Source organism: Fulmarus glacialis, unplaced genomic scaffold (genome assembly GCF_000690835.1).
Source record: "Fulmarus glacialis isolate BGI_N327 unplaced genomic scaffold, ASM69083v1 scaffold39333, whole genome shotgun sequence".
Lineage (NCBI taxonomy): Eukaryota > Metazoa > Chordata > Aves > Procellariiformes > Procellariidae > Fulmarus > Fulmarus glacialis.
Genome location: NW_009204330.1, coordinates 5,409 through 20,672, shown reverse-complemented (window position 1 = coordinate 20,672; position 15,264 = coordinate 5,409). Strand labels below are relative to the sequence as shown.

At 38.8% G+C, this 15,264-nt stretch overlaps 1 protein-coding gene across 1 annotated transcript in view; it reads right to left on the bottom strand.

Moving 5' to 3' along the window:
- Positions 1-1,464: 1,464 nt before the first annotated feature.
- The window catches only part of LOC104074728 (utrophin-like), a gene marked incomplete at its 3' end in the record, with an annotated part of 18,973 nt that continues 5,173 nt past the window's right edge, over positions 1,465-15,264 (bottom strand). The window contains exons 3-12 of the mRNA XM_009574950.1: positions 10,923-11,036; positions 9,933-10,088; positions 8,800-8,970; positions 6,386-6,565; positions 5,574-5,708; positions 4,923-5,072; positions 3,354-3,515; positions 2,895-3,005; positions 2,234-2,407; positions 1,465-1,620 (exon numbers count right to left, since the gene is read on the bottom strand). Of these exons, the coding sequence (XP_009573245.1) occupies positions 1,465-1,620; positions 2,234-2,407; positions 2,895-3,005; positions 3,354-3,515; positions 4,923-5,072; positions 5,574-5,708; positions 6,386-6,565; positions 8,800-8,970; positions 9,933-10,088; positions 10,923-11,036 (1,509 nt within the window). The remainder of the gene's footprint in view (positions 1,621-2,233; positions 2,408-2,894; positions 3,006-3,353; positions 3,516-4,922; positions 5,073-5,573; positions 5,709-6,385; positions 6,566-8,799; positions 8,971-9,932; positions 10,089-10,922; positions 11,037-15,264) is intronic.

Genomic DNA, 15,264 nt, shown 5'->3' with positions numbered 1-15,264 from the left:
AAATCCTTGCATCTTAAGATGGTCTTGCATTAGGGAAGAACCCTGAAAAGAAAAATTGTTTATAAACACCTGCATCTTATTATACAAAGCAGAATATATAAAACTAGAATAATTTTAAATTAAGAGACACTTAAAGGAGACCAAGAAACCTGCATACCAACTTATTTATAGCTAGTAATCACCAAATTGATGTCTAAACTGTGTTTATTATGATCCTTTAACTGAAACTCAAGGGGATATAGAATCCAGCCAGTCACTCACAGAGGTGAAATTCAGTTCCTTTTTGTATTTTGATAGACCTGCTAGCAGAAAGCTGTAAAAAAAAATTTCACTGAAAATCTACTCTACCCTTGAAAACATCTCAGTAAAGTTAATATAAAATTTTACTTTTGCTACAGTATAATCAATTCTATTTCACACTGGCTACACAATTAGTCTGGTCAAACTTTAACACACACTTGAGAATAAATCCAACCATAGCAGTCAGAACCAACTGACATTTTGAAAAATTGCCCTCTGTCTCAAGCTTAGAGTTTGCATGTGTTTGTTCAAAATAATGCACGCTTTGAAGATCTAAAAAACTAAATTCAGACACAAACAAAATCATAACATTATACTGCAAATAGCTCTGCCTTTCTATCCTTTCCCAATTTCTTGTTTACATGCTTTCTGGTTTATAGATGTACAGGTTCCACTAGAATCCACACGTTCATGAATGTTCTCCACTTTACAACAATAAAATATTTCCTAGGGCCCATTTCAAGATATTCCTACAATGTAATCTGGCCACTTACCTACAGCTTCATTCACAGAGCACTGAACAGGCACGAGTCTGCTTGGACTTCTGTCTTAATTTAGGTAGGAAAAGAATCCCCTGTTCCCCCCCCGTCCCCTAAGAGTTTAGCCATTTTTAAACACTTCACTTGGATAACTAACTATTCAATTACTAAGAAAATTACTCAAATCAATATTTAATGCAGTTCATGGGAAATACAGGTTTGCCTGCATTTTCTAGTTCATACTGAGAGCAACCCTTTAGATGGATTACAATTAGAAACCATCATGACACCTCCTAAAAACTTTACATTGACTCAAACTTCTCATATGACAATCTGATAGCAAATTATCTTGCAGGCTGGTTTACAGACAAGAGAAGGTACAACAGTGCTTAAAGACTTCAATGAATAGCAGGCCAGCTTTGCCAGAATGACGAAAGCTCTGTGAACCTTTCTTTCTTCAAGGTTACCTCCCTTTCAGGAACACTCTGTGAGCCCAGGGGTCTTGCAAAACTACAGGACTGTTATGTGTAATCTTTAATCTCTCAACTGATTGCTCCTGGATGTAGCAACTAGCCTACACGGTATCAGCTTCAGAATCTAACTTAAAACAGCATCTCACATCAAAACAACAAAGAAGGGAATTTATATGCAGACAAATGTTCATACGTACATTTGTTTTTCTTACCTGTGCCCCCAAGTCATTGTAAAGAAATTTCAATGCTGTCAGTTGTTCATCCATCCCTTTGGGATTATCTGTCTGCTGTTTCTGTACAATTTGCCTTCCTGTCTTGATGACCGTTTCAACCTCCAACTTAACCTCACTGAGGGTCTTATAGAGTTTCTAAAAACACAAATATGTATATTGGTGATCAATTTGTAGTGTAGATTTTCAGACTTTGCTTCATTTGAGGACATGACCAGCAGATTGCACTTAAACTCTGAGCTATGGATTAAGAGCAATGTCTGCCAAGAAGACTTCAAACTCCTGATGTTCCATATTTTATTCTAGTTTTAATTTTCACCCCCCAAAAAAGTTATCCCAATAATTTAGTAGTGTTTACTCCATAACATCACCACATGTGGCAAAGCTAACATTGTGATCTGTACTTGATCTTATGTATAGTATTTGTTTTGTTCAAATACTAAGAAGCAAGCAAACTTGCCCCTGAAGTGATGCTTGTCCGTAACACGAGGATGAGCCACGGAAGGGAGTTGATAAAAACTCAGCTGTTCCACCACATCTGTGATCAACAATCCACTACTGTTATGTCCACATTCTCACCCAGAAGAATTAGAGGGTTTTAGTTATCAATTGTTCTGCTGGCATTTTGCAAAGAGTTGTAACAGTTTCATCAGGACTTCAAGCAGAATTTCCTCAGGAGAGAGTTTAAGCAAGAAGAATCACACAAGAAAGAAACACCCCCAAGCATGAGTTAAGAACATTGCATACTTACCATGCACCTGTCCAGATGAGCTTGGATTACATCTGGGTCAGTATCCTTCACATCCAAGACATGAAGTTCTGCTTTTACACCATCCAACACCCGCTTGCAATCCAACATGCGCTGCTCAAAATTGGCTGGTTTCTGGAAAAGCTGATACTTTGTAGATACTTCACGGAGTTTTCTCTGTTTTAATGAATATTATATTAAAATATTGTTTTAAATTAATATCTGCACTTCAAAAAATAACATTTAAAGCATCTCCCTGCCAATACTAACTCACCTCTCATGTGGTGAGTCTCACCACCACAACTCAGTATACGTGGCAACACTATTTGCCGAGCCAAATTCCATCACCTATTCCTAATCTCCACCTGAGGTGCAAGAAAGCTGTAATTCTGTATCATACACTTTCAAAATATCCATTCTACTAAAATACAGAGACTTTCTGACTTTCAGCATTTATCCCATGATACTTATGAAATTTAAACTTCCTTATTCAATTCATCTAGTGCTGCTTGTATCCTAATGAAAGCATGTAAAAGCATATACTATTTACTTCTGAGGTTCGGTTGACCACACCAAGCAATTTACAGACTGACAACAGCAGTGTGTAATTGAAAACCAGAAGCTCTTCACATTTAAATTCTTAGTGCGACTCTCATATTTTTACCTGCAAAGCATCCAGCTGAGTTCCACCACGGGGAGACCGGCATTCAGGTCGAGCACTTTTCTTGAGTTCCTCTAAGGTGGATTCATGAGCTGCAATCTCAGCTTGAATTTTCTGCCACATCATGGAAACAGGAAAAAAATATGTTACAAAATTACTTGCAGAGAGGGGAAGAGGAACTTGCTTACCACCTACCACCGACCAGAAGTAAATCCACTCTGTAAAAGTTAAACACTACCAGGTTTATTTTAAATATTCTGGCTCTGATGACAGCTTGCTAAATTGAAAGCTGTTAAGATTGTTATTGATACAACCTTCTTAAAACAGGAAATAAAATCCAGATTACAAAAGATATCACCTAGTACATCAGCTGAAGCTACTGAAATGAATTACTAAGTCTAGGCTGAGCACTATCATGAGGTATTTCAAAATGTTTTCTAGTGAAAAGCTATACTGGAATACCTGGGCCTCCTGGGGCATCTGAAAGGCATCTACCCTATCAGTCAGGTAAGATGTCAGCTGTCTATCCAGCTCCCCTAAGTTTTCCTGCAAGACCTGCAACATGTGGTCAGTTTCTCGCATGGTCTGAAGCTGCTGTTCCAAGGCGATCTGCCGACTCACCGCCTGAGTGGGACAGAAAGGTAAGACAATATGGAGCAGTAATTCAATACAAATGACATTAAACTTTCTCAAAACAAAGTGGGGGAGACCCAAAAAATCCTGTGCCAGCAGGACTGTCTAGAAAGAGCAGAAGCGAGCCCTAGAAGGCAGCAATTTTTGAAGCCTGCTATGATTCATACCAGTAACTGACAAACAGTGGCATAGAAGGAGATTCTGCTGCTAGATATACAGGATAGCGAAAACAGGGTACTTTCCTATCACCCCAGGAAGAAAGTACTCTGTTAAAAACATACCGGTTTCAAAAACTAGCTATTCAATAGGAATCAGGGACTTTGTAATACACTATAGATCAATATTGTTTGATTTGTAAACTTGCACATTTTCTTTCAAAACAATAAACTCTTTTGTTACAGTGTGAAAACAGAGGTTCACAGTTCCTTCCCTCCATTGCCTCTCCTTTCAACAGCAAAACTTCTAAGTTCATCTGAAACGTCACTACTTGCATGGGAACACAAATCCCCCACTATCAACACATGCACAGACCAGTGGGTGCATACATACACACACAGAGATGTGGAAAGTTGTCAACAGCCCAGTGTGTCAGCGCTGCAGCTGCCAAAGCAGACAGTTTTTATATGGCAATAAAGTACTGTTGTAACAGTACTTTACAATGGTGAATGCTAACTTAAATGACAGCACGTAGCCCCCAGCTGAGGGCACTGTATTCATGTTGCTCACTGTAATGAGGATGAACTGAAATTCCCTCTGTGACTGCACTTTGGCAGTGACAGAAAAAACCTCCCATCTTACAATTTGGCAGGGTCCTGTATTACCAGGATACAGAACACAAATTACAAATTTATGCAACCTGAAATACAGCTAGTCTTCCTCTACTTATTAAATCTAGAAAAGATTAGACTGAAGTATGAGAAGAGGAAGGGGACAACATAATAGATGGGGAATGAGAAGAATGTTTTATGTTTTCCTTCTGTTCCCTATTTCCATGTGACTTCTTCCTAGCTATTTCATTTTTACAGTTAGTGAGCAGCTCACCAGTATTTATGGCAGTAGGAAGGGAATATTAACCTCAGTTATTGAACTGTCCCCTTTGAGATTGGAATTGCCTTTTTGTCAAAATTACCTAGAAAAATACCAGGGTGTCCCCGCAGTGCAAGGGTGTGCAAAGTGTGCAAAACAAAACCTGACTCAAGTCGGGGCGGGGCGGGGGGGAAACCGTCTTGCTCTTAGGGCATTATTCCAAACTGAAAACAGCTGACAACATTGTGAAGGTTTTTCCTCTTTTCCTGTATTGCAGTCCTGCATCTATGAATTCAGCTATCTAACAGAAATCATTTCAGACCACTGAACTGAAAAACCCAGTCTACTTCAACCCTACCCCCAAATTCTTACCAAGTGACTCAATTCCTCATAGCGGGCATTGAAAGCCTCCAATTTTTCACTGATGATATCATCAAGAATCCCTCCATCAATCAGTGTCTGCCCAAGTTCCCGAATCTGGGTTCGATTATCAGCTGGATGACGCAGGACTGATTCCAGGGACTAATTAGCAGAGAAAGTTTTAAAGGTCAAGACATCTAATATTACTGCATTTTCATAGGTGGAAATCTGGCTGCATGCACAGAAGTTTTATACTTCAAATGTCTTGAGAGTGCTCTAAAAGCATGAATTAGTTATGGCTTAATCCATGATGGCACAAGGCAAATACAGTGGTCATTTTGCTTTAGATAATGAAACTTCACAGCACTTCTCACCTATTCACATCATTTCATACTATAGTGCTGGAAGGAATTAATCAATTTACACAGGACAGGGGAGAGCACACAATTTTATCATAGTACCCAGTACGGCACAATCATGTACAGCAAAATTCAGCTTTTCGTAGAGGATCTTACAAATATCCATTCCAGGTTCAGAGTAATATGTTCATTTAACCTGAAGAATCAGAATATTCAACACATTTTAGTATTATACTGAAGTGTAGAATTTAAGTTTTTTTAAACAAAGCTATCTGAAGTCAATCTGATAGAATGACTACAATACCTCAAGAGCGTCATTGACAGCATCCAACTTATCAGGCAGATTTTCTGTAATTTGCACCCTTTCCTCCAGATTGTTTAGCCAAGCTGTTTCTAAATCAAGATACTGAAGCAGCTCAATCCAACAGGACCACACCTCCTAGGAGCAACAGAAAAAACATAAATTAGCCTAGAATGCCAGGCATAGCTCATATACCCTATGAGCAGCTTAAAGAAATTATGTTTCTGAGCTATTCACCTAAAATAGGCAAGTAGAAAATATTCAAAAACATGCCATGGCACAGTAAGTTCTAGACACAAAAATCTGCAACTATAGCAGCAAGATAAAAAGAAATACGCAAAATACACATACAAGTCTCTAAACTCATGCTAAAATTATCACTGACATCCAGATTCTTGTAACGATTTAAGAATGTAACAAAACGCATCCACTCCTCTTGAAAGATAGGACATAAACAACCTACCCCAAACTATAATCAACATGTTCTAATTATCATCATATTTCATTTAATCTCCGAGAAGTTTCTTTTTGTCATTTTGGAAGATGCACGGATGGATAACAGAGCTGTGAGACAAGGTTACTTATTTGCACAAGTGTTGATTACAACACAGATTATAAAAGCAAAGTTAGATGGTGTCTCATGGATTCCAAGGATGTCATCTCAAGGCAAAGTAATCTTGGAAGGGAGCCACAGCAAAATGCGTATATGCTGAAGCTAATGGATTCAGTGACAAAACTGGACTTTCAGTGTCCTTTCTCCATTCCTCTTATGCCACGTGCCTCCGTTTTACTAAGCTGAGAGCTATCATTCTTACCTCTAAAGTGTGGCATTTCCCCCGGATCCGATTGCACAGTAGCTGGTAGTTCTCCAGCACAACGTTCAGCTCAGTCGCCAGGTCCTGACCGCTAGACGGCACTTTGGCAGCCAGCATCTTGATGTTGTCTCTGAGAATCTTCACCCGCACCTCTTTCTGCAACACATCCTCCTTTGCTCTCTGCCCAAAGAAACGTATTATACGATCAGCCCTCAATTGCCATACGGTCAGCTATTCGCCACTCAAACCAAAGATCAGCAGTTTAACCTTGGAAATGTTGCTGCCAAAGTATTCTTGGGTCTGAGCACAACAAAACATGGTACTAACTTGCATGGAATTCAGATTATGTTAGTAAGCGTTAAAAAATCCTATTTTATTAAACATACAGACATATTTACCATTTATGGTTTGTTCATTAAAAATCCATGACTCAAAGCAAAAAAGATTAAGTTCAGTGCTATTTATACGCTAGCATACAGATATGAAAAAGATAAATGAACCAGGAAAAAAAAAATAGAGGTTTGCTAAAAACAAGCATATCAGGGAGAAAAAGGTAGGGTGAATTTACAGAATTATGAGCCTCAGAGCTCAGTAACTAACTCCCAAAGTTATCCAGGAAAGATGATGTAATTACCCAGGACATGTGCAACTACAAAGTTGGGACCTCTCCCACAGCTGGTGGGTGTGCTAGAGGAACATGCAGAAAGGAAAACCAGAAGAATTTCTTCAACCCAACTGCACTCAGAGGAGCTTGGTAACAAATATACAGGATAAGCACAGAACAACTCCCAGCACACAGGCCTGGAGAAATCATATTATCAGTTGTCGAATTTTGCCCTAACCAGAATTCAGGAAGGACAGCTGGGAGACAGATCGTGCAGACCAATCCGAGGCCCACCTCTACTGAGACAACTAGAAGGCTCCAGAAATAGAGACTGTCCCATCTCTCTTTCTTTTCAGGTTTCAAGGACAGTTTTATGAAATTGAAGTACCTCTGATATATAAGGCACTGCACTTTATGGTAGAATTTAGTACATGACAGCATTATTGTTGCACATATTGTTCGAGATGTCTTCTAAATGTAAGGCAATCAAAAAAAAATACCAGTTAATGGAAGGGCAAAGAATGGAAAATCTGGGGAACATATTATTTTATGGCAGGATTATCAAAAGCCACCTAGCCTCATCTTAAAACTGCTCCTTCAAATGCCAGCAGGAGTTCCACTCCCTGTTCAAATGACAGCAGAATTAGGAAAGCTCAAAAGTTTTTCAAAACCTTATGCAAAAATGCTCCTGGTCAAATATACAGAGAGTGTTCTTTCCCAGTCCTAAAAGTAGTCCCAGCATAATATTCTTACTGCAATGAAAGAGGATATGCAAGTGTTACAGTAAGCTTACTGGCTCACTGACACATCTGCCAAATTTAAAAGTACAGAATATAATCTGGATTTGACAAAGGTAAATGTGCTCAAAGTCTCTCAGATTTGCCAATGAAAAGAGGGTTCTTTCTTTTCTTGCAGGCTGTCAGACTATGATCTCAAATGGCTTCAAAAGACATGAATAAATTAAAACACTTGTTAAAGACTGCTTCAGAAAGCCCCTTCAAAAAGAACAATTCAAAACTTCAAATAGATTTGTCAAAGCACTTGTAAGGGAGAAAAAAATTTTATTTTATGCTCCATCGAGTAACAGTATAGTGGATACTCATTTAAATAACGTGCATACAAGTCAAAACATTTGTGAAGATATGCCTGAACTCTCAGATTTAAAAGCAGAGAGAATTATTGTTTACTCTGTACATACATCCAAGAAAATTATCTATTCAACTGGTAATTTATAATGAGACAAAAATAGCTCCTTCCTCTCCATTTTATTGGCCACCAGTCCCAAAATTAGAGAAGCAGGGACCAGCATTACTGTCTGTAACAGATGAGGAACACAAGATAACCCTACAACAGAACTGTTTAAACTGCTTTTCTAAACGTGGAGTTACTATTTCTAGGGGACAAGAAACTGAAGCCCAACAGCTAGAAGCAGAAGAATACGTTTTCACAACTGCTAATTTAGACAGGTATAATACCACCTTTTCTTTCTTTCTCGAGTTTCGTCTCCTGCAGTAAGTTTCCATTTTCTTAGTATTTAATATGCTATACATAGCAAGCCTGGCTCAACAGCTGGGCAAGCTGCTATTCATTACGAAATCCCTACCCCTCGTGGCCAAATAGAACATCTGCTTTTACAGTTTGTACTTTAAAAACAAAAATTCCACAAAGCAAAGCTGAAAAATACCACTAATCTTGTCATGACCTGAGCTCCTTTCCACACAGATAATAATTTCACAAAAGGTCAACCCCCAAAGCCATTAAGTTTTGTTTCTCTTTAATCAGGTCTCTACAATGACCTGGTATTCCTGACCTTCATTTCCTCCACTGCATTCTCTAGCTCTTCAGGGGACTTGTATTCAAAATCTTTCTCCAAGTATTCTTCTTCAGCTTGGGTCATCCATTCTTGCATCTCTGCCAAATCCTTCTTCAGATTTACAGCTTTTTCCTGACTTTCAGACAGGCGATTTTTCTGACTAACGATCTAGAATCCAAGGTGGAGAAAGAAACAGCAGTTTTGTTACTTAAATGTCCTTGTATATGTGAAAAACCACAAGTCTTTGTTAAAACATTTTACTACCAAAACATTTTCAGGCCTTTTTAATTAACTAAAGACTTTGACTTTTACACACACACACAAACTCATGATCCCTTTTTAGCAGATCAACAAAATCTAGAGGTGAGGGAAGGAGGAAAATGACCTTTTTTTCCTCATTGCATGTAAACTGGTAACAATCCCTGGAAAAAGAGGGGAAAAAAAACCCTCTTCTGACCACAAGTATCATATATTTAGTATCGTATCTTTATACAGAGCACTAAAACACCCTTCAGGCCTCGTTTCTTTCTACAGCCCAGGCAATCTGGATGTTATATCAACAGCAAGGTTCTCCAACACAGATCCTCCCCAGGCATTGCACCGAAAGAAATATGTTTCTACAGACAGCAGAAAGCTTCCACCCAAAAGAAACAACCAAGTACACCAGACTGAAGTGGTAGTCTATTTATAGCCGTTTATTTTTTTAAAGGTGCTTGGAAGCAGGCAGAAGTTACACAGGGCCAGAATAATATTCCAGATTTCAGGAACAACAGAACAAAAAGGTCAGACTTCCCTTCCACCCACCCCAGAAAGAGCAGCATAAGGCAAAGTGAACAAATTAATTTTTAGTTACAAACAATTAAAGAGTTCACTGTGCTCTTTCCAGTTAGGTACCGAGAAGTGCATGTATTCAAACAAAACTACTGTTGCACAGGTATCCCCTAACATATTTGCACTTCTGAAGGATTCACTGGGCCAAGTTGGATTTCAGCAACTTTGACAGTGGAACAAGTAAAACATACTCGTCCCATTGTTTCACTGCTTCACCTCTTCACCATCCTACCAATGCCACACAACCGAACAAATAGCTGCAGTAACAAACAAGCACTAGCAACATATGGAGAACTCACCTGTTTGCTCAGTTTCTCCCACTGAGTCTGGCAGTCTGCTAGCCTAGACTTTGCCCAAGTATTTATGCTTGCAATAGGCTGAGCTCTTAAAGCAGACTCCACTTCTTTCATCTCCTTCAGTGATGGTTCAATTGTCTCCATTTCATTGACAAACATCTGAGCACACATCAGAGAAAATGAATGTTCTTCTTTAGCAAGACATTACATAAGTTTATAGAATACCAATATTTTTTTAATTTTTAATTATTCCAGAGAAACTTTAATAAAAAAGCAGATTGATGTTGTGTTCAATACCAGACTGTTTAAAACAATCCCTCAGTGGCCCAAAACATCAGAACCATGCAACGAAAAAAACAAAATACAGCTTGCCATACACAGCACAAACATTCTCACATGCCAAATGTCAACACTGGAACAACGCAAGTTTGAAGATTATGTGCATTGAATACCCTGATGTTTCTGGCATACCTCAGACTCGTATTCTTCTTCTGGAAGCAAACATTTGAAGGTACACTGTAATTACTTACTATAAGATAAAATTCTACCTATTTGTGATCATTATGTGCCATTAGCTAGGAAGGAATCTTACTTATAAGGCACATACAATTCCTAAACCTTAGGAGTTTCATCAGAGTTATTTGCTTGTTATTTTTATTGCCCTAGGGAGTTTAATGCAGAAAGCACTTTTCACTCACAGATTCAATTCCCTAATCACAAAATTGGGAAAAATACATAAACATTTTCAGCAGAAATAAAGTCAATCCACAGATGAGTATTTGTAAATATGGTGAAGACCTTTGAAAAGTACAAAGTATTATGGCTACACACAAGGAACCAATTAAAGTGCGCCCTGAAGAAAGATAAGACAATTCTTCTGGCAGGCTTTATGGAATATGCCACGGACAATATTTAATAATACATGCAAAATAATAAAGAAGAGATGCTAGTCATTATTTATTTCAAAAGATTCCTTAAAAGAGCAAAACTCACTGTGCACTGGTCAAGTTGTCTTTGAAGACCTTCGGTATCTCCTTGAACAGCCTTTTCTGTCATTAAGAAGTCTTTCACACCATTCATCCACTTCTGAACAACTTTTGAATCAGCCTAAATCAAATATAGTAATGAAGAGTTGATAAAATGCCATGATGAAGAATGTATGGCTGTTGCATTTCAACTTCTAGCAGTGTCAAAAGAATATTCTACAAGCTGCTAACATTGTCTTGGTTTTGAATCAGACCACCTCTGGTTTAATTTTTGGTTTTGGTTGTTTGGGGGTTTTTTCCTCCCCAATTTCTTTGTTCTCAAATTTATATAAAAATTAAATTCACAACAGTGATATTCTCCCATCCATGCCACAGCATGATTTAACTGACACTGCGCTGCTCCAGGCTATCTATCACACAGAAACACGGGATCAAGGAAGGAGGCAAGCACGGCTTCAAGAAGTATGTGGTTACCCTTCACACGAAGGACCTGGCTGAAGGCTGGGAACAGCATTTTCCTGATGACATAAACCATGTACGACTGCTTCCACCACACTCGTTTGAGAGACATATTGCACTCCAAGGAAAAGAGAGGACCCTATAGAAATATATGTGGGGAGAAGAGGAGGGGGTAATGCTAAACATACTTGACAGGTAGAAGCTATGCTGGGAAAGCCATTTGCTCTACAGAGAAACACAGGCATAAGGAAAATACCACAGAGGATTAGACTAACCACTAAAAAAAAAAAATCTAGCTGTTTGAGGCCGATAGCAGCTACTGTACTCACTAGAGCAATGCACGGGGAAAAAAAGTAAATACATGCACAATTTCAGAGTTATCTGACCTAACATTGGCAGTTGCCTTATATCCTGCGATGAGGTAGGTAGGGAGGGAGACAGGAGGGTTGTCATCTTCTTCCCATGCAATTGTGGATGTTCCCAATCACCCTTACAAACAAAACCACCAAAAAGTTAGAGCAGGGAGAAAGTTTTTCCTTGTCCTGGTTCAACTAAGTTATGTGATTGTCATTTGTTAATAATATAGTTGGACTTTTTTTAATCAACATTTTTGGACTGTTTGGTTGGGTTTTTTCATAGATGGCATCTTTTTAACACAATTGTCACCACAGAGCACTGTTATTGAGAAGCCGAGTCAAAGCTCATCAACTTCACCTTCTACGCTGCATGTCACCGAGAAGGAAAGCATACACTTCGTTTCCTTAAAAACCTTGCAACAACAGTTCTTTCAACATCAATACGTTACACACTGCTTCTCAAAAAAATGTCTGCACTAATGAAAATCCATTAGACTAACATCATGTTTATTTTTAGGCCAATGCTACCATTAGAGGTCAAAGTCATGACATTTTCTTCATTCCTTTTCCATTTTGGGGGAACTTTCTGCAGTTGATTAGCATGAAAATCATTTTCCAAAAAACAGACCCCAGGAGGCTTAACAGTGAACCATGGCTTAATGTAAAAAAATACATATTTATAAAGGCTGCCATTTGACAAGGCATTTTAGCATATACCTAATTTAGTTTGCTTACAGTAAGCTAGCTACATAAGTAGCTGAAGTGAATTAAATGGGATTACTCAAGTTAGGCACACATTTAAATAACTTGCTGAATCACAAGGCAAGTCTACAGAAGTTTAACGAAGTAAATGCTCCTGCACTGCGTGGGTAAATAATTACCAATTGTCAAATACCCAGTATAGGTTGTTGATGTACAAGAGCTCACAATTTTTAGACAGGAACTAAAACACTGGATCAGTTTCCAGGCAGGAAAAAGATCAAATGTGCTGAATTTTAACTTGTCCGCTCCTAGAAAAACCACATGACGTATAGCCATGCAGTCGATTTAAAAGAACTGAAAGTGATACATAATCAAAGACACAGGAGGTATGATAACAGAGAATACAAGAGACAGAAATTTGCTTGTAGAAAATACAAGATGCAAAACTGATAAAATGAGCCTTGTCTACTTTTCCCATCACATGACTGTTACAGTCAGTCTCACAGTAAAACACAGATCATGTCACTAATGCACGTGTTGTCAGCTTGGGGGAGCCTCTGTCACATCACAAATTACGGAAGGGCCACCTGAGCGGCAGGACCCACAGGCCAATCTGCCACCGACTAGCTCATCAGACTAACAAGGACATTTTAAGCACTGTTCGCCTGTCTGCTCATTGTTAAAATGAGAATACTTATGTTCAGTTTCTTTTCAAAAACCTAAATGTGAGGAGTGCTGTTTTGGGAAATGTCAATTTTTAAAGGTGAGTTAGGAAAAAAAGAAACATTAAAAATAAACGCTCGTGTGTAGCTGCACGTGACCACATGTTCTCCAAGGACTGCCATTCACTTACTCTTTTTTTTTTTTCCCTTTTCTCCCCATTTCTAGATTTTTTTTTTTTCTTCCCTTCAATAGCCAGACTCTTCTTCTCCCCTCTTAACCAAGAAGATAATACCCAGCCATTCTCCAAACTAATCTTGTGTCTCTGGAATCACATCTCCAGTACTGACCCATTCAGTGTCTGCACCAGGACTATATACCCAGTCTCCCTTATCAATCTTTCTTGCGGTGCAAGTTCCATCCTGACCTGTCCAATGCCATCCACAACATTTTTATTCAACTTGCTCCACATTCTCATTTTTATTCATACAGTGCTAGACTACAAAAATCTCTGTATAGATTAGTACCACTCCTTCAAAAGGGAAAAATCAGAGAATATAAATACATGGCTGTTCATCCACTGACAGCTTTATGAAACATTTAGAAAACACAGGAACTGTGTACTTAAAAATTCAGTTCGTGAGAAAACACCCCCACTGTAAGCCCCATATTTCTACAGATAGCACCACTACATATTTCTTCCATTTTTAATTATTTAATAATCACTTCCATTGTTTCTTCTGCTTTAATTTCTTTTCCAGCTTCTTTTTAAGGTAACAGGAAAGTTTTTAACATTTCGCTCAGGACAAAATTCTGTTCTCAGATCTATACAACAGTGCATGGCTTCAATGCTCTGCTCTCTGTAGCTCTTCAAAACTCCCATAAAAATCCACATCTTTCATCAGTGCGTGCTTCACATACATGGTGGTACCAACATCACTTTGGACAGCTGTGGAGAGCAGGGCACTTCACTTTTGGCTGAAAAAACTGAATAACTGATTACTAAATAAAAACCTGTCATGCTAATACTGCACACGTGTACCCTACTCTCAGTTAAACATGAGAGAGAATTTCAGTTTTCAGGAGCCATTCTTCACCCATTTATAGCTGTAATTTAGGAAAGTAGGTGCATGTACAGACCACTCAACTGAGTATGATTCAAGTGCAGAAAAAGAAGAGTTCTGCACTTACAAGAAATTAAGGGAGAAAAAAATGCTGCTAAAACTGGTGAGGTAAGTAGGTCTTGCTCAGTGTAGCTACAGATAATCAAGACAACTGGAAAGCTGCAATCATTTGAATAACAAGACTGATAGAAAGTTGTTGTACAAAGGATGTTGAGGCAGGCTTACATGCAGCATATTTATTCTGTTATGCTAAGTAACTAGTAAGTGTAACCAGAAAGAGAATAAGACATGGTGGGATATTGTACATTTAGGTCAAAGTCAGGAGAAAAATTAATGAGGAGGTGGTTGCTGGAAAGTAATCACAAAGGGCTTGGCTAAGCCTTAGAAGTTAATTTGTTTTAGGCTCCTGTACAAGCCAGCTCACTTTGGGCAGTCAGCTCCCGCTGACCAGCAGCATCAGCTCCTCCACAGCTCCACATCCCACAGGCTGCTGCAAGTAGCTACGGAAGGATGGGTTTGAAGGAACCAGACTAAAAGCAGAAACTCTTTCAAATGTAGGTGCACAAGTACACATAATCCTGAACATGTTTTTTAAAGGGGGACAGGGGGTGGCAGGGACAGCTTTTCTCTTTATGCTTCTGGTAATACAGCCTAACAATATTACATGTGTTATATAAAAGAAATACACATTTTTCCTCTGAAAACCTGCAATTCCTCCTTCTATTCATATGTTGGTTTGTGGCTTCCATTTACAAGTTCACTAGCCTAGACTGGACTGGACTATACCTACATATGCTACTTATACACACACATCCCACACAACCCACACACACACTGCTAGGAGCAGCTCAAGTCCTGAAAAAAAAATTAGCGAATAACACTTTAGAAGCAGGAGCAAGATTTTCCCTCCAGCCTTTTTCCCCAGGTAAAACTTTTCATGGGAGCATGGGTGTGCACTCTGCTCTTAATTGTCATTTAGTCACAATCTGTTACCCCTACTATGACTTCTCCCAGGTTTGCAGTTTGGGGGGGGGGGGGGGGGAGAAAA